This window comes from Cavia porcellus, unplaced genomic scaffold (genome assembly GCF_034190915.1).
Source record: "Cavia porcellus strain 051 isolate PalLab524CR breed Dunkin Hartley unplaced genomic scaffold, mCavPor4.1 scaffold_13, whole genome shotgun sequence".
In the NCBI taxonomy this organism is placed as follows: Eukaryota; Metazoa; Chordata; class Mammalia; order Rodentia; family Caviidae; genus Cavia; species Cavia porcellus.
In genome coordinates, this window is record NW_026947496.1 from 65337358 (window position 1) to 65365279 (window position 27922).

The window sequence follows — 27922 nt, forward strand, 5'->3', positions numbered from 1 at the left end:
AGAAATAATTTAAAATTTCAGACAATTTCTTAGACACAAGAGAATGTAAACATTCATGAGGAATCTTTCATCATCAATTCTATGAAAAAAAGAACAAATTTTAGAATTAATACATGATAGTACCCAGGAAATTTTGTTTTTGAGTAAAAATTAAGACATTTGAGTAAAAATTAAGACACTACAATATAAAGGAAAGGAAAATAAGGGCAACAATCTGATACTTCAAAGGACAAATACTGTTTGAATTCAACACAGAAGACAGGCAATTAACTTTCTAATTTTTCTTTTGCTGCCTGGAAGGGTATATGGCCACCATGCAGCCCTACCTTGGCTACTTTTAACCCTCAGAGGACCTGGGCAATTTGCTTCAGTGTCTTTCTTGGCTATCTAGTGCTTAGACTCCTGTATTTCATTCCACTCCAACACGACCGCAGCTGGAGAGCCAAGACAATCTTATGATCTGCTACTGGAGAAAGAGTCATTCTTGCACCTGTCATTTCTCAAATTCCTGAAGTTTAAAATATTTTATATATTCCAAGACACCATGTTTCCAGGAAGTACACTCTGAACACTGTCATTCGCTCATCTAAAGCTTTCCCTAAGAGGTTTCACAGTCCAGACACATATCCCACTGGACCAGTCGAGTAGTTGCGTTTGATTTCTGAAAGTGGAGTGTAGGTATGAATGGAATACTTACCAATTTATAGTTTGAGCAATAAGGCTGTCAAGAAAGCACATTCTCATAAGCACAGGAGTGGTTAGAAGAAGATATAAACTCTTCTTCTGCATCCAGAGTACAGTCAAAAATTTTCAGGAAGCTGAGCTCAAATTTACCCTTGAAAGAAGGAATGAGACACCAGTGACTATCCAGTGAATCTTCTGGTTTCCAATTTGAATGCCTCTAGTTATGATAGCATTTATGGATGTATCTCAGCAGTGTATTCAAATTCCCTGGTTTAGCTTTCAGTAATATTTTAAAATGTTCATTAATGATATGAGCATTAAGGTTTTCGTGTCAATACTGTCAAATAAGAAAAATGAAAGAATAATGTAATATTAACTTTATAGCCAGCTTTTGGAAGAAAAAGAAATAGGCAAAATTCAATCAACTTTGAGGTACATAATAAAATTTCAAATTTAACAAATGGAGTAAAAGAGTCAGGTAACCCAAAGGATATGTTGTAATTATCCCTGAAAAAATGATTTTCTCCCTCCATTAAACATATTTCAAACAGAGGACTAATTTGTCTATAAAAATGTCTTCTCTCAGTTTGTTTAGCCTATTTATTCATACATATGCAACAATAGTGGTCATTTTTATAGTTTTCTTTGTTGGAACATTTTATCAAAAAACTTTGACTCAAATTTTAAGAGCCTTTCACTAGAAAATTAAACCAGGAACTTGACATAAGACTTTTCATGCAACAATTAGAGATTTAGATAAATTCTTCTCATCTCAAAATCTGAAACATTTCCATTTGTGGTCTTGTTAGGAAATGATCTTACATATACATCTGAGAAATTTGTAAACCAGTTAATAGATCACCTTTATAAGCAACTAATTTTGAGTGCGTAAACCTCCTAAGAGTAGCTGGTCACAGAAGATTCTATGTACTTGGTTCTCAAACATGGTACACCAGTCAAGGCCTTGTTAATATAAGCAACATTTCCAATTATAGTGTGTACTTTCACAAAGAAAACAGATTTTTATTGACCTTACACAAAGTAATTATATTGCCCTAAAAATAAATATCTTACTCTTCTTGTTGCTGAGACAAAAATACCTGGCACACAAAGTTAAAGGAGGAAAAGTTTATTTTAGTTCACTCTTTGTAGAAGTTTTGGTCCACCATCAACTGGCAACATGGCAGAGGAGCAGTGATTCAGAAGACAGCAAGCAGCCACACTGAGCTTCCTTCTCCCTTTTATTCCACTCAGGATGCAAACCTATTGACTGCTGACACCCACACCCAGGGTAAGTCTTCTCATTATCCATCTGCAGAATTATGCTAAACCACTTTAGTTATCACATAAACTTAATCCATATTCACACACCATAGATCCAGCCACCTCAGAAAAGCTCCACCTACAAAGGCATGACAATTTAGGGACTATCTAGACACAACCCATAACAATACTATTATGTAGCAAAACCTTTATTCTTTTAACAGAGAAAAGCTAAATTCTGCTTTAGTATAGGTATATCATTGGTTTTAAATTCGTTTGAGAACTTTAAAATAAATTCACTTTAATCATAGCCAGATTAACTGAATGAGATAAATCTCTTTTCTGAAAACACTCTACAATTTGGCATTCAGAATCTGTCATAATCTTCATTCTGAAATAATCAATCATCCTACTGTAAGATAAAACTACTCTTTCCCCCCCTTTTAATAAAACCTATCCTTCATATCTTATTTACTTTGCTTTCTAAAAAACACATGTATGATTCTTGTGTGTATTGCATAGTGAGTTTCTTATTTATCGTTAGTAGTATTTTATTTTATACTGATTATAATTTTTAACCACTAGTAACCTTTCTTCTACAGAGGAAAGAAGGACATAAACAGTGGTGAATTGCATTCTGTAGCAGACTACCAGATTTTATGAGTATATCTTCTCATATTTCTTGCGGGCATATGCTTCTGTAAAGTATAATTTCTCACGTTTATTAGCAACTCCCTATATGGCATAAATATATTTAGCTCCCCTATATGGCATAAAAACAAGGTGATAATACTGTATAATTGTATGCTTAGTAGTTAATTTCAAAACTTAATTTCAAAACTGATACAGACTTTCAGTGACTATCTATCACTCAATTTAGTGTTATTTTTTGAGACAGGGTCTTGTTTTTGAGACAGGGTCTTTAGGCTAGTCTTGAGCTCATTGTGTAGTCTAGGCTGGCCTTGAATTCTGATCAGTGCTCCACCCTAGCATTCCAGGTACTGGAACTGTAGTTTTGGGCCACCATGCCCAAGATTGCATAATCTTAAAAATTATGATTTTACAGACAGACTTATTACACCAAGCAGTGCTACTCATAACTTCAGGTTCTTTATCTTTTAACTATTTTCACCCTTATTTTAGTAGTAAGTCCAAGTAGAATATATTTTCATAATACACTTATTCTTGATAACTCAGAACACAGCTATTTTTTGAACTAACACTGTTATCCCAATCTTATTTGTGAAAAATTATACTCATGTCACATGTACTTGTATGGCATTTAAATTAGTTTCCATACTTCTGAGATTCTTAGGAATGCTTATTTTGTATAACTGCTCTTTACCTAAAAGACAACTTGAATAGAAATTCTTTAGGAGATTTTAAGAAACTAATTTGGAATATCATCCAAAAGTTGATATATCATAACATGTTATCCATATAAACTTACATAAATATAAAGACAAATGCAGAGAACTTATAACTTATTTTCAATCTTCAGTATGATGTAGGTGTAAATATGGAAAAAAATATCATTAGTTTGCTGGAGTGGATTCTCATTTTCACCTTAATTTGATTCTGGCACATAGAACAAATCCAGGTTACATGCTCAGTTTTAATTAAAAAAAAATTTTTTTATCGGTACCGAGGATCGAACTCATGACCACCTGCTTGCAAGGCAGGTGCTTATGCCGCTGAGCTAAATCCCCAGCCCTTGTTGTTGTAATTAAAATTTTAAAAAAGAGATTTTCATTGGCCATCATGGAGGCTGTAGACTACATTTTCCATGAAAGACCTTATGCAAATATTAAACAGAAATTTATTTGTAAAATGCCTACTTTTTGTGTTTGTTATATAAAAAGTTAGACTTATCTAACAGTTTATGTTTCAAAGAAATGGTAATATTTATATTTTCAAGAGAAGAAAATTTTAGTTTTTAAAAAAAATTCAAGAACATATTTGCTTATCATCATAAACCTGGGATAACTTATTTAACCATAACTATAATATAGTCCAGTGAATATTTATACTTTTCATAAGAAGGACTGGAGTTGAAGGCATTTGATTATAGTTTCTAGAAAAACGTAAAATTTATAAACATTAAAACAGTTATTTTCTAGCTCTGAGTACCTATTTGAGTCTCTGAGTGTCTTTTAGAATTCTTTTGTACTAAATTTGATCTCCGGCTCCTACTTTTGTTAAGGGAATTTTATATTTCTACCAATCTTCCAGTTTCATACTGACACACACGGTGTCAGTGTGACACACTTCTGCCATAAAGACAGAAGACAAACTCCTGGGCCCTTACCCTTTTGCCAATTAAATGGATGATTTGTGTTCGCTTCTGAGGCTGTCAGAGATTTAAAAGTAGCCTTTGCTAAAAACAGTGACCCTTAATTTTATTCTACAGATACCTAATTAGTAAGTTAAAGTAAAGACGTGGTTGACCTTCATTTCATGTGTCTTCTTTATGACTTGAAAACTTTGGGTCAGACCCTTGCTTAGCCCTTCCTTTAGACATTGTAAACCTTAGGGAATATCTGTATAAAATTTGCAAAACAGGGTTAATCAGCCCTGAATTTATATAACCCATCTCATTCCCCTTAGATCAAGGTAAGGAAACTGTAGGACATTCAACTGTCAATGGGTGAACAGAAGGCTTCAGTTACTGCATAAAAGCTATTCTCACCTTGACTCCCATGATGTCCTCCACAGAAATAAAACTGCCTCCCTGCCTCTCTCTCTCTCTCCTATGGGCACAATGTGTCTGCCTACATTAACCATAATCCTCTCCTGCTTACGCCACATACCCAGACGTGACGATGACCCTGTTGTATTCATCCCCGTAGCCTCTTCCTGTCCTGCAACCCACCCCTGGCCTATAAAAGATGTGATCACTTCCGGAATAAATGGGGCTTGATTGGACTCTCTCAACTTGCCTCAATCTCTCTCTGCCTCCCCCATGTCTTTATTTAATCCCCGTCCCCCTCCAGGTACACCCCATGGATTGATCCACAGGCTGGATCAAACTTCCCCTAGCAGAAAGAGTTATCTTGTACAGACTTCTTCAACAGCTTTGTAAAAAACCAAAACTAAAGAGATAATGATTCACTGGGACACTGGGCAACCTCAGCTAATACATAAAAACATATCTTGTTTTTATCAGTGATTGATTAATCTGATCGTTCTCATCAGAGCTCCTCCTGCTCCTCTGGCGGAAGTTCCTTTCCTATTTTATTTTACTTTCTAACTCTGGCTTATATATTTGATGTTCCATTCCCTGACATATCTTTAAATGCGTTTTTGCAATGAGTCAATGAGTCTAATATGTGAGGTAAGTTGAGATCTCATCTTCTTTGTGGGGGACCACTGGTAAGGATACCAGCTAAGAGATTCTTCCATGTTTTGTAACTTTTCCCTCTTTTCAATAAGATCTTCCCATAGATATCAGTATGATATCTGTTTAGGCTGAAACCTCTCAAGAAATAATTTTAACTTTTAATTCTGAATCTTCAAAGATATATTAATTGTGACCATAATTCAAAATTCATAAATCTTTATTGAATTTAGCCACAAGTGTAAAAGGTATCCCTCAAAAATGAAGCAAAAGAAGTACCCATTATATTCTAGAGCCATTGCCAAAAATAATATGAAGAAAGATTTGGACAAATCTCCAAGAATTAGCTGTAGTTGGTGGAACATCAGCTGCAAATCTGGTGCAGCCCACGTTTCCAGCCATCTACATGTTGTTGGGGTTCCAGTCCAAGAAACGCTTAATGCCAGGCCTAATCCCACTTTTCTCCAGCACAGAGAATCAAAGATTGTTAGAAAAGCATAAGCTCTCAGGACATAAAATTAGGAAAACAGGATGATTGCTCTCACTTCGAGGGAACAGATCAATAACCTTGAGTATTCAAAACCACAGTTATGAGAGTCAGAATCCAAAGATCAAATTCTTTCAATCCTTTCTCTCTCTCTCTCTCTCTCTCTCTCTCTCTCTCTCTCTCTCTCTCTCTCTCTGTCTCTCTCTCTCTCTCTCTCTCTCCTTTTCCTAATCTGAGTTTGGAAAGAAAAATGTTAAACAGGCTTTAATCTCTCTCCAAATATCCAGAATATCCAGAAGCATCACTTCAATCAAAAGTTTCACCTTAGCCTGGGTGTGCCAAAGGCCCCAGATCTCAGTCGCAGCATTTAGAATGAGCATGTGCTACTAAAGGGATGCCACCCTTGTCATGTGAAACTGTAGGGAGGAAAGTGATCCTCATTCTCATATAACATCCTTCTGGATTCTGGACCAGGAACTCTGATAAATAACTAAGAAGATGAAAGCATGTGTGTGTGTGTGTGTGTGTGTGTGTGTGTGTGTGTGTGTGTGTGTATATATATATATATGACATAAGTTTTATATCACATGGATCCTTCAGAAAAAATGAAGAATAAAGGAAATGGTTAAATCTGAATGTTTTTGAAATAAGCTTTGATGAAGAGTGGAAAGTCATGGAAAAATATTTTAGGATGAGAGTACAAAGAGGATCAAAATGTAAAAGCTTATCAAGGCCTACTCATTTAGGTACCTCTGATCATCTCTTCATCTTCAGGCACAGGGGTTCTCCGTTTCTTTGGGTATAGAAATGGCACTGTTCATATTATGATCATGTGACCTGCTTTAGGGACAGACAGAAAAATGAAAGTCATTTCCTACAAGTGCTATTGCTCGGATGCCTTTGGTCTAAAATATTCAGTACTCCAAAAGACCCTATTTTGTGGTATCATTCTATGAGCTCTATTACTTTGAATGTTTCAGTATAAACAAAGCACTTCTAAAGTCAAGCATATATGCTGCCAGAACAATGCCACAGAGATTTTGTACATTTTCATTTTTCCCAGAAATACACAGAAGAAAAATGCCACAAAGGAAGTCTAACAGCCTCTTCTACCAAACAAAATCGGTAATGCTGATTGAGAGAAATATGGAGAAAAAGAAAATAGTATATTTACTTGTTATTCTTTCTCAGCTTCTGGCATCCCAAAACTTATTTTAAGATTCTACTATGAACAGTATTAAGTATTCCGCTGGTCAATATATACAATATTGTTTTGTAATTTTTATTTTGTTTCATGATTTCAGAACTTATCTTTTTTTTTCTATTTTTCAGAAATATTTTCCCTATATCAAGTGAAGGTTGTTGGATATGATCTTCTAGCACTTTTTCTTGTTTATGGAATATGTGTTATTTTATATCTTTGCAATTTAGAGCCCTTCAGAAAAGTCTTGAATAAGTCATCATCCCTCAAACCTTGATAGAAATAACATGATGTCATCACCTAAAATGTCACCTGCTTTAGATTGGCACTGTGTTTAAGCTTGCAGGTTTTAACTTCTGAAAAGCCCTATATGCGATTAACATCAAAATATTTCTATATTATATCTAAGCAATTTGGTTGTTTTGCTAGGTTAAATTATTTACAAAGCCAAATATTATAAAATGAGGGCTTAAAATGGATATATGATGCCTTATCCATTACATAGTAAAATAGAGGTCATTAAACTTGCCAATTAGTGAATTAAATTTAGAGAAACCTCCCTTGTGATACCATTCTGGAAAAAGGAGCACAATAAATCAGTAGATTTCCTGATCCTTCAATCTTCTTTCATTGTAGCATTTCTGCATTTTTCTGTTTACATTTTAGACTTCTTTATTAGATGAAAAATAAAACAGTTAGCCAAGATATTTTATATTAAATGGTTAGAAAACAAAATTCTAAACAATTAAATACCTTTTCCAAGTCACAGCTCTAGTAAAATACATAATTATAAATACAATCAGGGATGCTTGAGTTTTAAGCATTGTGCATTTTATTTCACATTTTTATTTTGTTGAAGATCTGAGAAATCATTTGAAATGCCATAACAGGGAAGGAAGCTTAAAAATAGAATGGGAAAAATAATTATGACAGTGCCTGAAAGATACTGAATTTTTCCCATTTACAATTCTTTCTGTTCTAGTATATTGTGGACACTGATGCAGTAATATATGCAGTGTAGTAGTTCTTTGATAATTCTTTGGGGTTATTAATCTAGATCAGGGTTTATCAAACTGTTCCAGGTTGAATATTTTAGCTTTTTTAAAAATTTGCTATTAGGTGCATCTACACTGTAGGATGTTTAATAAAATTGTTCTCCTCAATGCACTAGTTTTAAGAAAATTCATCTATGACAATCAAAAACATCTTCAAACAATACCAGATCTCCACTGGAGGGCAATATTGTCCGGAGTTGGGAACCACTGATCTAGATGATGTAGGACATAGAATCTGCATTGGAATCAAGAGATCAACTGAAAAGATCATGACATATGTTATCTTTTATGTACAGATACTTGTTTCTAGCCTTTAAGCTATATAATAAATATTTTAGAAATTCTAAGGAAAGTAACTGAGAATGTAAGAAGTTAGGCAGTGCAAGTTGAGTTTTAAAGCAAAAAGATGAAGTAGGCTGCATGTGAGGTAACTACATTCTTGATGGCTATGGGTGTCAATAAAGTATTTAACATTGTAATATAATATACCTTAGTTCTTTGGTTGCGTCTTTATTTAATTGTTGGACAGGAAATCAAATACATGTCTTGATATCTAAGTAAGTAGTCGATGTCTTCAACGCAGAGTGTGGTTGTGGTAATAGCAGCATTCTTTTTCTCTAGTTAATTAATGCTCACCAGTGTTTTATGTGGAAGATGAGAAATCGCATAAAAAGAAGAAAAGCTTTGAAGAATGAATTACAGTATTCCATGTACTTATTTTTTTCTATCAATTAAAACCTTTGAAATATCTAAGTCAGCTTCACATAGTTATAATGCAAGGAAGGTATTTTATGATTTATCAAATTATTATTGTTTTTAACTTTATATAGACTGATCACTATTATTTCCAAAACAGCATTACTCCTTTATCACCTTCCTAGCTTTGATGAGTCTGTTACCCACAAAGGCAATTCATTTCCTAGTGAGAAACACAACATAATTTTGTGCATTCAGATTACTTGTTTGTATTTAAACAATATATATTTGTTCTACAGACATTGACTTGGAGGTTTTTATAAATTTTGGATTTTTTTCCCTTTAAAGATGTGATAATATAGTAGCTAGCACTTTCCATGTCCATCTTGCTTGGCTGTGGTGAGAGCATGTCTATAAAAACAGAACTCAAAGACAACCAGTACTGAAACACAAAGTCAAATGCATATAAAAGAGAATCTCATGACTTTCTTAAGCACCTAATTCCTCCCTTATCGGAAACTAATTTGTTTCCCTTTGACAGCTACTAACATCAGTCAACAAAATCATCTTTTTGCTTCATCTAGTTTGTGTTGGGCTTCTGTAATTTACAGTTGAAAGAGATTTCATTATAGTGAATATTCTCAATGAACACAAGTGTTCTAAAATTGCAAATTTAAAGAGATACTAGATTGACAGTTTCAGCGATTAAAAAACACCAATATTTTTAAGGAAGAGTAGAAATCTTTTTGAACCATAAAGCAGTAATAATCAACAAATAAAGAGGAAATGTGTGAGTTATCTTGCTAGCCTGCTGCTGAAGGACAAACAAGGTATCAGAGAAAAGTGACCTCATAGCAGATTGAAATAGAGACGATAATGGAAAAGGCAAATGTCCAGAATCCAACTGAGGTCTTTGTCCTTCTGCTCACCTACTGTTTGCATATTCTCACAGAGAGCTGACTGTTCAACGCAACTGTGTAAAAACTATATAAATTATTTTTTCTGTAGTGACTGAGGAATTCTAAATTGATGAAGACAAGGTTTTTACACTTAAAGAGATTCCACACGGTCGAGGGAGGAAAGCAACTTTTCAAGATTTCATGCACAGAACGATATCTTTTAAAATGTTGGCAAGTGCATAATTCAATGAGAAATCCACCCTGTTACTCATAGTTCCTTCTGTAGTGAAAAAAAAGTGAACATTAGATACTGGAAAAAAATAAAACCTTGCTAGGAAGATGCAATCTGGCCATAAAACCTAAGAGTTTAAACCAGGCCACCAGGTCTTTTATCTTTTTCTTCACTTCCTTACTACCATTCACTAGTTTTATTTTATTAATAACAGGCATTATGACTGGCATCAAATGATATCTCACTGTAGATTTGATTGGACTTTCCCTGAACATTTAAGATGTTGAACATTTTATATATTCATTGGTCATTCGTATATTTTCTTTGGGAGTTATTCATCCAGATCATTTACCCATTTTATAAAAGTGCGGTACTTGATTTTTTGTTGTCAAATTTTTGGATTCTTCATATATTGTGTATATTAACTTTCTGTCAGGTAAGTAGTTGGAAAACATTTTCTTCTATTTGTCAAATTTTGGTTTTGTTTCATGTGTTTTAGAGCCCTCTCCAGAAAAAATCACTAGCTGTATAAATGTCTTGAAATGTTTTCCCTAAGTTTTCTTCTAGTATTTTCAGAGTTTCATATCTTCCTATAAGATTTTGCTTCATTTTGATTTGACCTTAGTCCAGGATGAGACATGATGATCAAGTTTTTGTCTTCTGTATATGAATATTCAGTTTTTTTTAGCACTACTTGTTGAAGAGGCTGTGTTTTAAAAATATTTTTATTCTTATTTTTATTTTAAAAATAAAGCCAAGCAAAACAAAACAGAATAAAGCCAATCAAAACAAATCAATGTGAGTGACAAAGGACTTCAAAACAATAGGAAATCAACAATAGTTATTATAATGATTCCTGCTGCCTTCAAAATAGCTGCTCATATCTTCAGACATAATAAATATCAAACAAAACAAGTCAACATAGAACCAATAAAATCAAAACAATTTATGTAATAAAGGACTTCAAAACAAGATAACAGCAAATCCAAAATGGCTACTACAATATCTCTCCATCTTCAAAATAGCTGCCCATGCCATCTGATACAATACAATTAAATAAAGCAAAACAAAGCAAAACCCAACCTAAAAAATAATGACCAGGGACTTCAAAAGGAGAAACAGAGAATCAACAATGACCCCTACCCTCAGAAGGAAATCCTCTATAGATGCTGCACTGTGTATTGCTGTCAACTGAATAGACCATATCACCAGTTTTAGACCTTCAAAGTTAATGAAACACTTAACATTACCAGTGTTAAATTCGACCTCAATAGCCGTTATAACAGCCTGTGTTTCTCTGGATCAACTGGTTGCTTATGTAGCAGGGGAAGTGGGGGTTGGGGTGGCTCTTCTTTATTCCCAGCCCACATATCAGAAGGGGCTGAAATCTGATTGTCCCCCCAGCAGCCCTCACATGGCACCAGTTCATAGAGAAGGCCTGCTTCTTGGTAATTTCTTTTTCTCTTTCCCTGGCCTGCAAATGGCAATAACTCACAGGAAAAGGCTAGTGTCTGGCTGTCTCCACAGCGGCCTGTACATGGTGCAGATTTACAGGGAGGGAGACTGCCTTTTTTTTTTTAATTTCTTTTTTTTTTTTTTTTTTAATTTTATTTAAGGAGAAAAGAAAAAAAAAGCAGGGAAAGGGTAGAAGTTATACAGATTTACAGAAAAAAATGAACAGTAGGAAATCACTAGTTAATGGATTACATATTGTCATCTTAGAAATAATTGTTCAAGTCACAAAATTAAAGCTTGTAAAGTGGACATTTCCATCAATGATACTGCAAACAGTTCTGTTCATTGATCCAATAAAACTCTGTGATATCATTTTCTATCTTATACACTTAAATATACCTGCAGTTATATAGTTTGGAGCACTTTCTTTTCCTCTCTTTTGTACCATGACTATTACACATTTTGGGTTTCATACAACACATATTTTTGGCTCATTTACAAGAATCACATGGTTGTAAATGCTTTAGTTTTCTCCTGGATCCTCTATTTCATTATATTATTGCATGTGAATGTTTTGTTTTGCTTTGGCCACTTGAGAGCCTTTATGCTTTATTATGAATTTTAGCTTTTTGTGTGTGTGTGTTTTTTTTTTTTTTTTTTTTGGTTTGTTTTACTTCTGTGAAGACTATCTGTGAAGACTAGCATTTTGATGAAGATTGCAATGAGTCTATTGTTTTGGTCCTACAGACCTTTTTAGCAAAATTAATTCTTCAAATCTATCAGAGATCATTTCATCTTTAGTATCTTCTTCAATTTCTTTTATTAGTGTTTTGCAATTTTTATTGTAGACATCTGTTTTTTTTTTTCCCTGACTTTATTCCTGCATGTTTTCCTTAATATTTGTGGCTATTGTGAAAGAGAATGCTTTCTTGATTTCTTTCTTAGTAACTTCATGTTTAGTGTGGAAAAGTCAGTTTTTGTTGTTGTTGATTTTATCTTGCTACTTTACTACATTCATATTTAAGTTCTAACAGGCTTTTAATAGAATCGTTAAATTTTGCTATGTTTAAGGTCATATCATCTAACAAAGGGACAATTTGACATCTTCTTTTCCTACATGTATGCTTCTTATTTCTGCCTGTTCACTGATTTCTCTGGCTAAAATTCTAGCAGTGTATTAGTAAGATCACAGAGAGTGCACACTTTTGTCATGTGCTTGGTCTTAGCTGGAATGCTTTTAATTTTTTGCCATTCCTTTGTGTACATCCCTTTCATTCAAAGTAATTTTCAGTAAACTATATTTATTTTAAAGGAAAGAGCTTATGATCTACAGGGAAATCACAGAGATAATACGGAGTTCCAGTCTGCACCACATTCAACTTTTGCTCTTTCCAATAACTTATTTGATTATTACTTTATCACATTTAATGTGAACTAATATTGATACATTACAATGATGTAAATAATATCTTTCATTTAAGATATCTCTATTTTTGTATCATGTCCTTTTTCTGGTCCAGAATACCGCATTATATTTAGTTAATCATAGCTCTTTAAGCTTCCACTGGCTACAATAATTCTTCAGGCTTTCTTTGTTTTTGATGGCACTAATATTTTCAAAGCTTCAGGTCAGATATTTTGTGAACTATCCCTCAACTGGGATTTCTCTGATAGTAAACTCATTTTTAAAACTCTGTTATCAGTGTTTAAGGGAAGACTATGAAAGAAGACTTTATCACATCATGTCAAGAGTATGTGCTGTCAACACTGCTTTTTCACTGGTGATGCTAGCCTGGATTGTGTGGTGGGCAGTAGTATTTGACCTGATTCACCACTGCATAGTTTCCCAACTAGAATAATTACTCTCCTGTTTGGATGTCAGTTTGTATGGGAAAAAATACACACATCTTAAACATATGAAGCCATTATTTTTTTGACAGATAAATTTATCTATCTAACGATTTTTCTAGTTAAGTTATTGAGTTTCATTTTCAATCCTCTAAAACTGTTTTACTTTCTTTTAACTCAATATTTTCATTTCACATGGACCCTAAAGCATCTTCACAGTTATAGCAAATCATAAGTGCCCCATCTCCTACTTTGGAAATAGATAGTTGACTCTTCACTATGCATGCTTCTGTAGGGTATCTTGTGTAGACTGCATTTGTCTCCATGTATTTTTCCTATTGGCCTGGCCAGGAAATGCAACTTTCCCATTCCATGGACTTGAAATCTTGTCCCATAAGTAGAAACACAAGAATAAACAAAAGTTTAATCTACCTTCAGAGAATAGGTTCCCAGAAAAAACATCATTGGAATTAGGAGCTTGTCTCATAACTGCTGAATGTGTGAGAAGATATGAAGCACAGTGTAAACAACACTGGCATATCTGGCATAGAAGTTTATTTTGAAGAAAATCATGCAATATTCTCTTCTGAAGAACAATGAAGAGGTATTCTATAGTCCAAATTTCTAACGTCCACTCTTCTTTAGGCCCACTGATGTAGGTACAAGACAGTATGCGCTTAACTTCCTGAGACTTTATCATTATAGAAAGAGAAGTTACTAAAGCAGGTTTTATCAATGATTTCTTCAAAGTGTCAGTTATAAAAGTAATCGCTGTTGAATTTATGGGAAAATAATATTTTAATAGCAAGAAACACAAATATAAAAGTTCATGAGACATTCTGCAGGTTTATATTTGATCAATAGTTATGAGTTATGGCATTTAATTAGACCTCAAAATATGTTAACACTCCAAGAGGAAGAAACTCATCTTAAATATGAGAAAAATGGGCAAGAAAGTTAAGAATTTTCCAAAATCACAGAGTAGTTCATTTATGTCACTTTCATTGATATATAAGTTAGACAAACACAAATTCAAACAAAAAAGCATACAGATTATGTTTTAAAATATATAAATTAAACATAAAATATTATACAATAACAACTACCAAAGTCTAGACATGTAACAACTCTATCATCCTGAAAATGTATGTGATATTTCTATTTACTTGCCTTATTATTTACACCCCAGGAATAGGCTCATTTGATATTATAAGTTGTTAGATTTTTCTGAAATTCCAAATAAAATATAAAATGTGGCAGTGCTCTTGTTTTGTGTATATTTTTATTTTGAATTACAATTTTGAGGCTTATCTGTTTTACATGTAAGTAGTATGAACATTTTCATAAATGTACATTATTTCATTACACCATTATGTGTTATACTGAGAGATATTTGGATTGTTTCTGTTAAGACTGTTGGATGAATATTGAAACAATACTATGCTGATTGTTTATTTAGACATTTTGGTAGACATATTTATACAATTCTTGTAGATACATATATATTCATGCTCTTGAATAGAACAGAATATGTTGAATTTTATAGTTAATATATGCTTAACTTTATAAAAAACTTAAAATGAATTGTTTGAATTTGTCATTCCATTTTGCATTTTAACTAGCATTGGGCAAATGTACACTTCCTCCACATTCTTGAAAACATATAGAAGGTATAATACTTTTTATTTTAACTATTCTCATAGGTAGTGGCATTTCATTACCGTTGCAATGTGATTATCTCTGTAATTAACAATAACTATCATCTTGTCATACTCCATTAGCCATCTATAAATCTTCTTTTGTGAACATACATATTATTTATTCTCAAGGTGTATGCATGTGTGTACTACAACCTGATTTATAGATGAACTATTTATCAAATTATGAGTTATAAAATGTCCTCCTTACCCATTCTCCTCCTTTATTTTTTGAATGAGTCAGTGAAAGATTGATAGTTTTTCCTTAAATATTTGATTAAATTCACTTGAGCCTGGAATTTTCCTTTGGGGAAGGATTTTTAGAAATATATTATTTCATATATTTTATTTGAAACAGCTTTATTGAGATATATTTTATCTATTAAATCTATCCATTTGAAGTTCACAATTTAATAATTTTACTAGCTCTATGAAGTTGTACAACAGTAGTAATAGACCAGTTATAGAACATTTCCATACCTTGAATAGGATGTCTCATTCCTGTTTGTAATTAATTGCCATTCCTCTGCACGCCAGAGGCAACAGTAAGAAGGTTTATAATGCAATACTGCTAAGAGATGAAAACTTTTCAGATTTTCTGCTTCCTTTTTGGTAGCTTGCGTCTCTCCGTGTTTGTCTGTGTCCTTTCATTATCTATTTTTTGGACATAAAATTATCTATACTGTGAACTAATGAGTCTATTGTCCGAAGTGATAGTCTTGCTTTTATTTTTGCATTTACTTAAAATCTTAAGGAGCAGCTTTTAGTGTCACGGTTTTCTCTAGTTTTGTTCTTTTTCTAGTCACTAAGTTTTGCCTTTATACTTCTTTCTGCTTGCAATTTATTTCTCATGGTTTTAATTTATAGTTTACTTTGATGAATTTAAATTTTTCTAACATTTACTGTAGGAATTTAAGCAGTCTCTCCATAAGACTTGCATTAGCTACGGTCTTAGTAACTTTCTTCACCACTGAGGCACAATAAATGACTCCCTAATATAAAGAGGAGAGGCTTATTTTGGCTCACGCCTTCAGAGGACTCCATCCATGCAAGGTGAACTGGCCCCGTGGAAAAGTGCATGGTAGAAGGCCCTGTCCAGGAGGAAAACTGCTCATGCCATGTTGGCCAGGAGGCCAAGAAAGAAGCACAGAACCTCGAAGGGAGATGTGATCCTCCAGCTTATCCCCCAATGGCCTCTCCCTGCTGTAACTTACTTCCTAACAGCAAGTCAGCTGCATTGCTCCTATGCTTCTGTTCCCTTCCAGAGGCCCACGTGGAGTACATGAAGAGTTGGGCCTTTCTTGGTGTAAATGCTTGACAGCTACACTCCACAAATTGCTGCTTTTGTTGTCATTTAAAATTATTCTCTTCTTTATTCACATTGTGTTTGATTCTGTGAGCTGTCTTCAAAAATGCGGAGATTTTCCAGGTATCATGTTATTATTTTTAATTGCTTATCATTGTTACCAAAGTGAGAGTCATTATTTAAAATGTATTACTGCTTGTTTTATGAAACTGTCCAGGGTCCACTTTGACTAATGACCCATGTATCTTTAATTTCACTTGTCATTTCTTTTGCACTGTACATCTGTTTTTACAGCCATGGAATTTCAGATCTTACATTGTTTTTTAGCTAGATTTCCTGTTTTGTTCTTTATTTATGATGGGATTTTTAATTAGTAGCAGAGCCAATCACTAAGCTACAATCCCCCACCTTGAATTCTTGATTTTAGTTTTGAGATAGATTCTAAGTTGTTAAATTATCCAGGCAGGGCTTTAATTTAAAATCTTCCTTCTTCAACTTCATAGAGTACAAGGATTACATGCCATGCACAGCTCATTTTGTTCCAAATAGTCTCCAATTCTGTCATTATGTTTTTCTCCAAATCTTTAACACTTTTACATTCTGTATTAGTTTTCCATTGCTTCATTACAAATTACCACACATTTTCTACTTATATCATGAATCATTTTCCTCACACTTTTGTAGTTCATAAGTATGAGAGGTCCTACTGGGTTCTCTGAGCTTGCATAGGCTGAATCAAGTTATCCACCAGACTAACCTCCTCCCGTAGGCCCTGGGGAATAATCCACTTTTAGGCTTCTCTAAGTTACTAGTGGAAGTCAGCTCCTTCCAAAAGTGGGATTAGTATTTCTGGCTTCTAGCTAGCTTTTCCAGTAGGAATCCCTTACTCCTAGGGCAAATATCAGGGCTCTCCATGTGGTCTTCTCTTCTCAGCAAAGAGGACACGCTTTTATGTGAAATGCCTTTCACATTTCAAATATGTTTTCCACTTTTTCAACCAAAGAGATTCTTTATTATAACAACTCATGGTATAAGGGTAAATGTACTGTATGATCTCTTTGCCTGTAAATCACCTGATTAGTTATATTAATTACACCTGCACAAGCTCCTTTGCTATGCAATTGCAATGGAATAAATCATGATCGTAATTTGACTATTCTCTTCCCCTTGATGATTTATTGTATTATTTCTAAAATTTGTCATTCTAACATTTGTTTTTATTGACTTTTTCTAGATTATAACTTTTTTTGGAGTCTATACAATGTAAACGTAACAGTTAAGTGTCTATATTGTAACATATTTCTTTAAATTTGTTGAGTTTTGTTTTGGCAGGCATGAGTTAAATGCAGATCTTCTTGATCATACCAGACTTTTTTCTAATATACTTTAGGGTAAATGGTTAGCATTTCCTTTGAATTGTGTCCTTCTGAGCTCTCCTGTGAATGATCCTAGTCTGGATGTGTTCTCTTCCTTCTGGAAAAGGAATCCAAGGTCTGTGTGAGCTCTATAGAAATTATCCAATTTTTTTGTCTTGTTTGGTTTGGTTTTGTTTTTGTGCTCCTCATCCTGTGATTTCACATATTACTGAATCATCAGCTCAGAATCAAAGAAACTGCTTCATGTGAGTCTATCAGGTGTGTGTATGGGGGGGGTAATTTGTGTTTATTGCTCATAGTCTTCTCTAAGAGCAGTAACTTCTTCATTGGTGGGGGAAAAAATGAAGACTTAAAACACACAGCTTTGAGAGAAAAATTTTAGTTTGGTCCATACCTGGACAGATTTGAGCTCAGAACTGGCTGACTTTCAGGCAGAAGCCTGTGAGAGGGAATATGGAGCAAAGCTGCTCACTGTGTGATGGATAAAGTGGAGCTTGGGGAGAAGTAGCCTAGAGGCCGTGGTCAGGGACCAGGCACAGGCCTCGGTCACTCCTCCATGACTCCCCCTACACACAACTAGCTATGTGCTTTAATGACTATAAAAGCAATAAAGGATTAACTGCTATTGCTTCCTTGTATTCTGATATGCTTTTTGTTTCGTTGCATTTTTGTTTGTTTGTTTTTAATTTATTTCTCATGTTCAGCTTGGGTTAAAAACTGGTCCAGTCAGAAAGTCAGGATATTCACATGGTGCCAGTCATTTACTCCTGTTCTTTATAGATCAGAGTCCTGAGCTGCTGCTTACCAAATATCTTATGAGAATTATTACCTACAGTTGTCCTTTTTTCTAATGATTGGCATCCAGTACTAGGGAAATTATTGGGCTAATTAGCCCATCATGGCTAGAAGCAAAAGTCCACAACTGAGAATGACTGGCTTAATGAATGCCCACAGCCTGTTACTATTTCCCATAAAAAAGAAGTGGGATCCCAATCCTTACTGTTTAGAGATAGATAACTTTTTTTTACATGGTTGGGGCATGAGAGTGTGATCTGAAGTATTTAAGAATCATAGTCATTGTAGGAATAGCACTTTTATGGCAAAGATATTAGCATCAACTTTATACATTAACTTCAATGAAGATAGGAAAATAAGAAATTGGATGAAAATGCAAAGAATCAAAGCCTATAAAAACATGCATGATTAATTTAAGGAATATTGCTAGAATCTTAAAAGACATTTGGATAGTAAACAGTTTGATAGGTATTTAAGATTTAAAAATTCTCTTAAAGAAAATGCTCAATACTTTGAACATTTACAAGATAGCTCTGTAACATTTTGGTTAATTGTGCTGTGTACACAGAGCTCATGTGAAAAGCCAAATCTAGGTATTGTGTAAAGAGGGCTACTATAAATCTCAAGTACTCAGTTAATATTTACTGCATCAAGTCATGACCAGGAAGGAAGATATGCCTTTTCTTCCCTTTAGGTCAGGTTTGAACTTGAGTTGACTCAGGCAAATTTTGAATGTGTCAGTTTCAAGGCTTTAGGTATGCCTGGGAACAGTATTTCAGCAAGCTACAAGAGGATAGGACACAGGAAGAAGGTCATAACAACGAAGAGAGATTATTCAGTGCCTTAAAGTATATATATATATAAATATATATAAATATATATATAATTTTATATATACATATACTTTTATATATATATTAAATGATATAGAAACTTAAAAGCCTAATAGAGAACAGACATATTTTATCTTTTGCTTATTTTAAAAATTTTTTTATATAGAGGAAAAAAAGCAAAACAGAAAAAAAGGTAGAAATAATACAGAATTGTTGTTAAAAAGTAAGAAATCACAAGTTGATAAATTACATATTGTTATCTTTGATGTTATAAAATCAAAGCATAAAAAGTAGACAATCAAACAGTGACAGTACAAGCCATTCTGTTTGATGAACTAACAAAAACTTTTAAGTACGGTTATCTATCTTGCACACTTAAACATTCATACAGTTATATCCTTTAGAGCACTTTCACTTTCATTGTCACAATATCATAATTTTGGATCTTTTAGACTGTTTAGGTAACATTTGTATAACTGGGTATCTATGGTGGACTGCATATGGCTTTTTCTTTTTTTCTTTCTTTCTTTAATTTATTTATTTATTTGCACATGTATTTAATATGATTTTCCCAGGTGGAATTATTCTAGCAATGCCTACATAAATGGATAATCTACTACTGCTACCTAGAAAAATAATGGAACATTAAAAACATGGTTGCCAACAGATATGTATGAGCTCTGCCTCTGTGCTCACTGCTTAAAGACTACAGTGATTAAATCACAGACTTCAGAGATAAAATTTCTGAGTTCAGGTGCTTCTTAGCAGTATGACTTATGCTTTTGCAAGTTTTTAAACCATTTTTGGACCAAATGTTATCAAAAAATAAGTGTAGTGGTGATAATGTCTCACTGTATAGACTCAGAACTAGTCTTTAATTTACTGTACAGATTAAATGAGTCAACACGTTAAATCATTATAAGATTGCTTAAGTCCTGTAAATGAGGATACTAATAATCATAATAGTTTTTCAGATTCAGTGAAGATACTAAATGAAGTTTAATTATCAACTACCCATTTCCATGCCAAATACACGGTAGATGTTTAATAATTAGAATTATTATTGATCAGAGTCATTGATCAGAGTCAGTCAAAAAATACAGGATATTCAACCATCAGGATCAGATGCTTCCATTATTTATAACTAAGTGGTCTGATTCTTAAAATATAACAAAATTTAAATTACTTAAAATTACTATTGACTTTAAATCAGTACAATATCTCAACCTACAGATCTATCACACATAAAAAGCTATTTCTTATCATGGAATGCATTGTTTTTAAAGACAACTTAAAATTACATCATAATTGAGTAATCTTCCATAAATTTTAATTTTACTTTTTAAAATACCAATAATTTGAACTAATTATAATTTAGACACTCATAGTATATTTTCAAGCCCTGGCATCATACCAAGTGTTTACTCTAAGATGACTGGGCTCTGTATCATCAAGTTCTAATATTTCTATAATTTCATGGAAATCTGATAATCAGTGGCTATTTTAATTTTCCTGGTGGATTTAAACATTAATCATCTGAATTAGCATTCTCAATTAGGAGAGACCCATCTCAAAGACTGGAACACACTGGAATCAAGAAGGAATATTCAAAGGCAAATGGAGCTTCAGGCATGGTTAAATCCAGTGTCCTCTGTGATCTTGTGAGGGCTCAATTTTCTCTATCTTGGATCTGCTTTCCTCTGTGGGTAGATTTTATTCTCTGACACACTGTCTTTATGGTCTAGGAAAGATAGCTTCTACAAGCTTTAGGACTTGATCTTCATAATCAACGGTAGATCTACTTTTGTTGTAAAGTATCAGTGCATCAAATTTCAAGTGCATGGCAATTATGAGCTCATTAGCTTCTCCAGGGAAACAGAGCTCAATGCAGCCAATTTTAGTTGTGAGCCCAAATCTGACTTTGGGTAAGATGGGTATTAGAACTGACAACTCCAGCTCAATTCATGGAGACCATCAGTGGTACACTCCCAAAGGAACAGCCTATAATGCGCTAATATGGGAGGCACGGTAGGAATGCTGAAAGTATTACAGGATAAGAGAAAGATGTATGAATTTTCAGACAGGGCTTGTCTAGAAACTGTAAAGCATGGTACAGGCTTTTTGTCTGTTCAGTACCTCAAGGCCAATTTGTTCTGATTCAGAGGTTAAGAAGGGCCCTTATATTTTTTAAAAGGCTGTATAAAAATATGATGGGGGATTCATTTTATCTGAAGAATAACTTTTACATAGCAGAAATTTGCCTTAAAATTGTTTTATGCTCCTACTCATATAGAAGGATAAGGATCTTCAGACAGCTATTGAAGGTGTCAGAGCAATCCAGGTCTTCCAGTTACACATGGGTCATGCCAGAGGAAAGGATCCTAGGAGATAGATCTTGTCTCTAGGCATCACTGGCTTGCATGCCTAAATTAAATGACAGAAAGACAAGAGTGGCAATTCCATTCCATCCTTCACAGACTCTGTACTCAGGAAAGAAGTGTGTAAAATCACTGTGGTCTGGGAAGAAAGAAATGGGGCATTTGGTCTCCTTTGGTCCTGAGATCAGACATTACTTTGGGTATCCAGTCTGTGCATCCAAAGTGGTCACTAAGAGCTCAGAGGGGTCCCAAGGGAGTCTCTGTGAATTAAGTATGTTTGACAAGATGATCATTAACAGAACCAGAATTAAGGTCAGAATTAAGATCATTCACAGCTCAGAATTAAGAGACAGAAGTGCCAGGGAAAAAAGATGAGGAAAGGAACCTAAAGAAGCTGGAAAAAGGCAGTACCTTTATTTTTTATTAGCACGTTTGCAGTACATAATGTTCACATTTCTTGTATAGAGTTGGTACATGTGCATAACACATCCTAATTCCTCTTGCATCTCCTTTATCTCTCTTGGTTCCCTCCTCCCTGCGTCTCTTGAGCCCAATTTCATTTCATCTTCCAACTTCCTATTACCTACTTTTTATTTTACTTATTTATTTTTAAAAATAAATTGGTCTTCTTATGTAAGAGAAATCATATGATATTTAAGCTTGTGTGTCTTATTTATTATACTAAGCATCACGGTCTCAAGGTGAATTCATCTTCCTACAAGTGATTCAAATTATCTTTCTTTATGACAAAGTAGAATTTCATTGTGTGTAAACAGCACATTTTCTTTATCCACTCATCTCTTGATAGACATGTGGGCTGCGTCTAAGACTTAGAATTATGAATTGTGCCCTATAAACATGAGTATATACCTATCAGTATTTAATATGATTTCTTTAATTCTTTGGGGAAACTATTTAGAAGGGGATTTTTATCAAACAGTGGATCTCCTGATCAATAATAATAATAATAATAATAATAATAATAATAATGTATGTCAAATGTAAATATCCAGATGATTAAATTGATATATAGTCTTTTAATGACAATTATCATATATTTGATTTCAGATAGCAAAACACTGAACTAACATTATCCAAATTTCATAACATATATGGTTCAAGATTAAAAGCTGAATACCTGCCATTGGTTTGATCAGGGTGCAAGGCACTTTCATGTGTTGGCTTCATTTTCAGGCGTCTAGTGAAGGTGTTAGAGTAATCCAGGTCTCCCAGTTATATATGGGTCACGGCAGAGGGAAGGACCCAAGGAGACAGATCTTGTCGCTAGGCATCACTGGCTTGCATCCCTAAATTAAATGACAGAAAGACAAGAGTGACAATTCCATTCCATCCTTCACAGACTCTAATATGAGTTCATCTGTGTAATGCTGGATTTCTCCACAAAATGGACCAGGAAATGGATGGATGGATGTTAGTTAAATAACAGTGTGCACTACAAATAAATATAGTAGAAAAGTATAATAAGAAAGTCTCTCCTAGGAAAAATGATCATTCAGTCATGCAATGTAAACATAAAATGATGTCTTATAAAGTTATGGCTAAATCCACACATGAGGAATGGGAGAATAGGCAGCGTGTGTTAGCACAGTGGCGTTAATTATCCTTACCTTCCAGAACTTGTGTACATGGACTAAGAGGACAGCAGCTTCTCTACCATCATTCCTGCTCTGCCCACTTTAGATCTTGGTCACTGTTAAAAAAAAGTTAATGCAGAATGACAAAGCCAGTTGGGATTCATTCAGCACAAGAGTGCTTCTTAGGTACAAAACACCATTCAAAACATTGTCATAGATGAAAAGATAAATAATGCTCAGCCTTTACCCTCAAGGATCTTACAAGTTGGCAAGGGAAAAAGACAGGCACAGAATGAATGCAGTGCAGGGCAGAAGGTGAGGTTGTGGGGTGCTGCCGAGAATGAGAGAGCACTGAGGGAACAGAACAGGCAGCATTGCACAGTCAGACCGGAATCCTGCTCCTGCAAGCGCTAGATGTGAAGCGAAACTGGAAGTGAAGTGCCTCTACCTGACGGTCGCCTCTCTGCTTAGTATTTTTGTCACCAACTTTCTAATAAATACACTGAAATTAAAAATTAAGTATGTAGTATTTGTCAAAAATGTGCTGAGTTTGTGGCCCTTTAAAACTAGAATCTCAGTGTCTCTGTCCACAAGTATGGCATTCTGTTGCTTAAATCTTCTTTCCCTTGATAATTATGTGATGCGACCTTAGTAGGATATGTATTATAGTTATTATACCTTATATATCTTGTCTTTTTAAATATTTTTTATTTAAAGGAAAAAAAAGAAAAAAAACAGTATAAGGGTACTAGTAATACAGAATTACAAAAAAAAACGGTAAGAAATCACTAGTTAATAGATTACATATTGTCATCTTAGAAATAGTTGTTCAAGTCACAGGATTAAAGTATACAAAGTGACATTCAAACAGTGAGACTGCAAACAGTTGTGTTCAATGATCCAACAAAAGTAATATGGTCATCTATCTTAACACACCTAAACACACTTGCAGTTGTATCCTTTAGAGCACTTTTTTTCCCTCTGTTTTTTACAATAAAATTTACACATTTTGGGTTTTATTACTCCCATAGTTCTTATTACTTTATATCTTGTCTTTTAAAGCAGAAGAGTTACAGGAGGGACTTTTATTGCTTCAAATAACAGAAAGAAAAAACTAAATAATTGGAAAAATCCAGGGGCAATTCTTTAAATATGCCTGGATCCAGGAGCTCAAATGTTTTATGCCATTTCCTTGACACCTTGACACTGTGTGTGCGTGTGTGTGCGTGCGTGCGTGTGTGTGCGCGCGCGCGTGTACACGTGCACGTGCACCTCTATGCATTTCTATTACTTTGGCATTCAAATATCCCTATGAAAGTCATTGGCACAGACTGTAAACAAGTCCACACATTACCTTTAGTGCTGTAGGAATGGCAGGAACAAAGCAAAGAGCATCATGCCATAAGATTATGCAAAGTGAGCATCTATGTAGTAAGACCACAGATGTAAAGGTGATTGATACATTGTAAGTGCAAATGGATTTACATATGAATTACAGCATAGTTTCCTGGAAGAAGACAGTAAAATATTTTGTTCTTACAAAATTACAGGAGTATAACAATTTTCCAAAAGAAACAACATGTATTGAGGAAGGAGCCCATTTTTATGATTCCTACGTGATATACCTCTCAGACAGTGGTGGCCCTTACTTGCACTCTGAGTGTCTCAGCACGAATGCAGGGATTATCCTGGAATGGTCCCTGTTGTTCTTCCATCATTAAACAAAGCACTATAGGAAGGATCAGACACTATGATTTGCCCGGATTTGATTATAGAAAGCAGGGTCAGTTCTCAAAACCACAGCATGATGCAAATCCAGAAAGAAATTAATTAACCATCCCCAGAATTAAGAGGCATAGATGTTAGCAAAAAAATAAACAACATATCCTCTACAACAGAAAATGTTTGTAATGATCTTTGGATTACTTTTTGCTAAATTCCTATACATAAAACAGCAGAGACTATTGCCCTAAAAAGAGCACCATGGCCAAGGGACATGGCCTATTTTAACACAAGATTTGAGAGCTGAAACATAACTTGAGGAGAGTCCAATTCAACCTCCAGATGGGGACACTTAAATCCAATCAGGGAAACAAAAAATGTCAAAAGCACACATGTAGTTGGTGGTACAGACAGTTAACTAAAAGCTTTATGCATTAAAAAAAACCCTGAGTAATTTTCCACCATCCATAAAAAAACTACTCTTGTTTCTTCTGTCTGTCTGTCTGTCTCTGTCTCTCTCTGTCTCTCTCTGTCTCTCTCTCTGTCTCTGTCTCTCTCTCTGTCTCTGTCTCTCTCTGTCTGTCTCTCTGTCTCTCTCTGTCTCTCTGTCTGTCTCTCTCTGTCTCTCTGTCTGTCTCTCTCTGTCTCTCTGTCTGTCTCCTCTCTCTATCTCTCTCTGTCTCTCTCTCTCTGTCTCTGTCTCTCGCTCTTTCTCTGTCTCTCTGTCTCTGTCTCTCTTTCTCTGTCTCTCTGTCTCTGTCTCTCTTTCTCTGTCTCTCTCAGTCTCTCTCTCTGTCTCTCTCTGTCTTTGTCTCTCTCTGTCTGTCTCTGTCTCTGTCTCTCTCTCTCTCTCTGTCTCTGTCTCTGTCTCTGTCTCTGTCTCTGTCTCTATGCTCCTGGAGCACTCCAACTGAGAATTTCAGCAAGGGTTGCTTTGACTTCACTGCTTCCCTGAGTCTGCTCTAATCCCAATGGAAAAAAAAAAAAAAAAAAAAAAAAACATTAGATTCCTTGATAACAGAGCTAGGGACACTTGTTGCTCTAATGGACCTAGTTTGGGGGTTGACAGCCAGGAGTACCTTTGGTAAAGACTTTTCTAATCTCTTTGGATTCTGACTTTGTCCCCAAATTTCCAGAAAAAAAAAAAAAGATTCCTAGTCAAGAGGTCTTCCTGTTCCTCTTCCTTCCTCCTATCTTCATTCTTTCCTGCTGTTTTTCTTCCTGCATAAGCCTGTCAGCCGCCCAGATGTGTTTCTGGATAGGTAGGAGGGGACCTTACACCTGCCAGGGATAGGAAAGAGTGTACTTCACTTCAGAGTTCTGAGCTGCTCCATCTCTGGTAACAAATAGGAGAAAAGCATTGAGTGGGAGGTTTCTGCCACAGATCTGTTAGCATAGTGACCAAGTAACCATCGAGGACCAAGGATGCAATGCCATTTTTAAGGTTTTTCCTAGCTTCTGCTTCCCTATGGTGTAGTCCAGTCGCTGGTCCTGAAAAAAATCTTTGCATAAAGGTTCTTTAAATCTCAAGCAGAAATCTCTCTGTCTCTGTCTCTGTTTCTCTGTCTCTGTCTCTCTCTGTCTCTGTCTCTCTCTCTGTCTCTCTCTCTCTGTCTCTCTCTCTCTCTCTCTCTCTCTCTCTCTCTCTCTCTCTCTCTCTCTCTCTCTCTGTCTCTGTGTGTAGTAAAAGCCAGTACAGACAGATCACATCAGGAGTAGACTGGGGTCCCCCCCCCCCCCGCCTTTCTGCCCGGTTTGGGCACCTCCTGACTCCCACGCGTTTTTTCCTGAGCTGGCACTCAAGGCTCAGGACCTAGGGAATGGGAACAGGCAGCACCACCATCTCATCCCAAGCTGAGGCTTCCAGTGCCAAGAGGCATTCACTGTGAGTTAGGGGTAAGAGCTCCGCCTTCTTGCGCGACCTAAAAAAAAAAATCCCTAGATTCCCTGGGGACCACGAAACTCCCTTTGCGTGGCAACCTCTCCCTCCCCAGCCGCCCACCCATTCCCCCCTTACCTCAGCACGCAGCCCCTCCTTGCGTGATGATGCAAACCAGTGGGGAGGGCGGCGCTGGGAAGGGTGGGGAGAACTGGCGAGCTAGGGAGCGAGGGAGGGAGTGGGAAGAGGAGGAGAGGCAGCAGAACGACCATTTAAAGCGATAGCAATTCCTGCCCTCTCCCCAGTGCTGGGCTGGTGGAGAGCGCAAGCAGCCAGCCGGGAAGCTGAGCACTGAGCGCCAGCCAGCGAACCCTAGAGCGCGAGGCGCCCCAGGCTGGCAGGCGCTGCGGGACACCCCCACCTCTCTGGTTGACCCTTCGCAGGCGCCCTCAGCCTCTGTGCGGGCAGAAATCCCGGGTCTTCCCCGAGGGTCTCACCTCGAGGGGCCCAGACTGGGCGGGAAACCCACCATCCTCCCTTCCGGCGCCGCAGCCACAGCCACAGCCCAGCCGGAGCAGCATGGTGCGGCTGGGGAAGCTGCTCCGCGCCCTGACTTTGATGAAGTTCCCCTGCTGCGTGCTGGAAGTGATCCTGTGCGCGCTGGCGGCTGCGGCGCGCGGCCAGGAGATGTACGCCCCGCACTCTATCCGGATCGAGGGGGACGTCACCCTTGGGGGGCTGTTCCCGGTGCACGCCAAGGGTCCCAGCGGAGTGCCCTGCGGCGACATCAAGAGGGAAAACGGGATCCACAGGCTAGAAGCGATGCTCTACGCCCTGGACCAGATCAACAGCGATCCCAACCTGCTGCCCAACGTGACGCTGGGCGCGCGGATCCTGGACACTTGTTCCAGGGACACTTACGCGCTGGAACAGTCGCTCACTTTCGTCCAGGCGCTCATCCAGAAGGACACCTCCGATGTGCGCTGCACCAACGGCGAACCCCCAGTTTTCGTCAAGCCAGAGAAAGTAGTTGGAGTCATTGGGGCTTCGGGGAGTTCGGTCTCCATCATGGTAGCCAACATCCTGAGGCTTTTCCAGGTAGGGGGGCTTCCTCCGGGGCGGAACATCCAGTGGCTCCCTGATTTGGTAACCTTCAGGCTGCCATGAACTTCAGGAGAGCAGTC

The 27922-nt window shown here is 36.1% G+C and overlaps 1 protein-coding gene and 1 long non-coding RNA gene across 10 annotated transcripts in view; one reads left to right on the forward strand and one right to left on the reverse strand.

Moving 5' to 3' along the window:
- Positions 1-159: 159 nt before the first annotated feature.
- On the reverse strand, positions 160-27215 carry LOC106028463 (uncharacterized). Its single transcript, XR_001202085.3, has 5 exons — positions 26877-27215; positions 23171-23253; positions 22681-22849; positions 6522-6611; positions 160-835 (listed from the first exon to the last, which is right to left on the reverse strand). It is a non-coding gene; the product is annotated as an uncharacterized LOC106028463 (long non-coding RNA).
- The window catches only part of Grm7 (glutamate metabotropic receptor 7), an 808103-nt gene continuing 807132 nt past the window's right edge, over positions 26952-27922 (forward strand). For 5 of the 9 annotated variants that reach the window (XR_010051296.1, XR_010051297.1, XR_010051298.1 and 2 more), the window contains exon 1: positions 26954-27836. Coding sequence is in view for 6 of the 9 variants with exons in the window: in XM_013156477.3 (XP_013011931.1) it covers positions 27318-27836 (519 nt within the window). In the remaining 3 variants the exon portion in view is untranslated. Of the gene's footprint in view, positions 27837-27922 lie in introns of all 9 variants that reach the window. The other 4 variants (XM_063260312.1, XM_063260313.1, XM_063260315.1 and 1 more) reach the window with 2 other exon arrangements.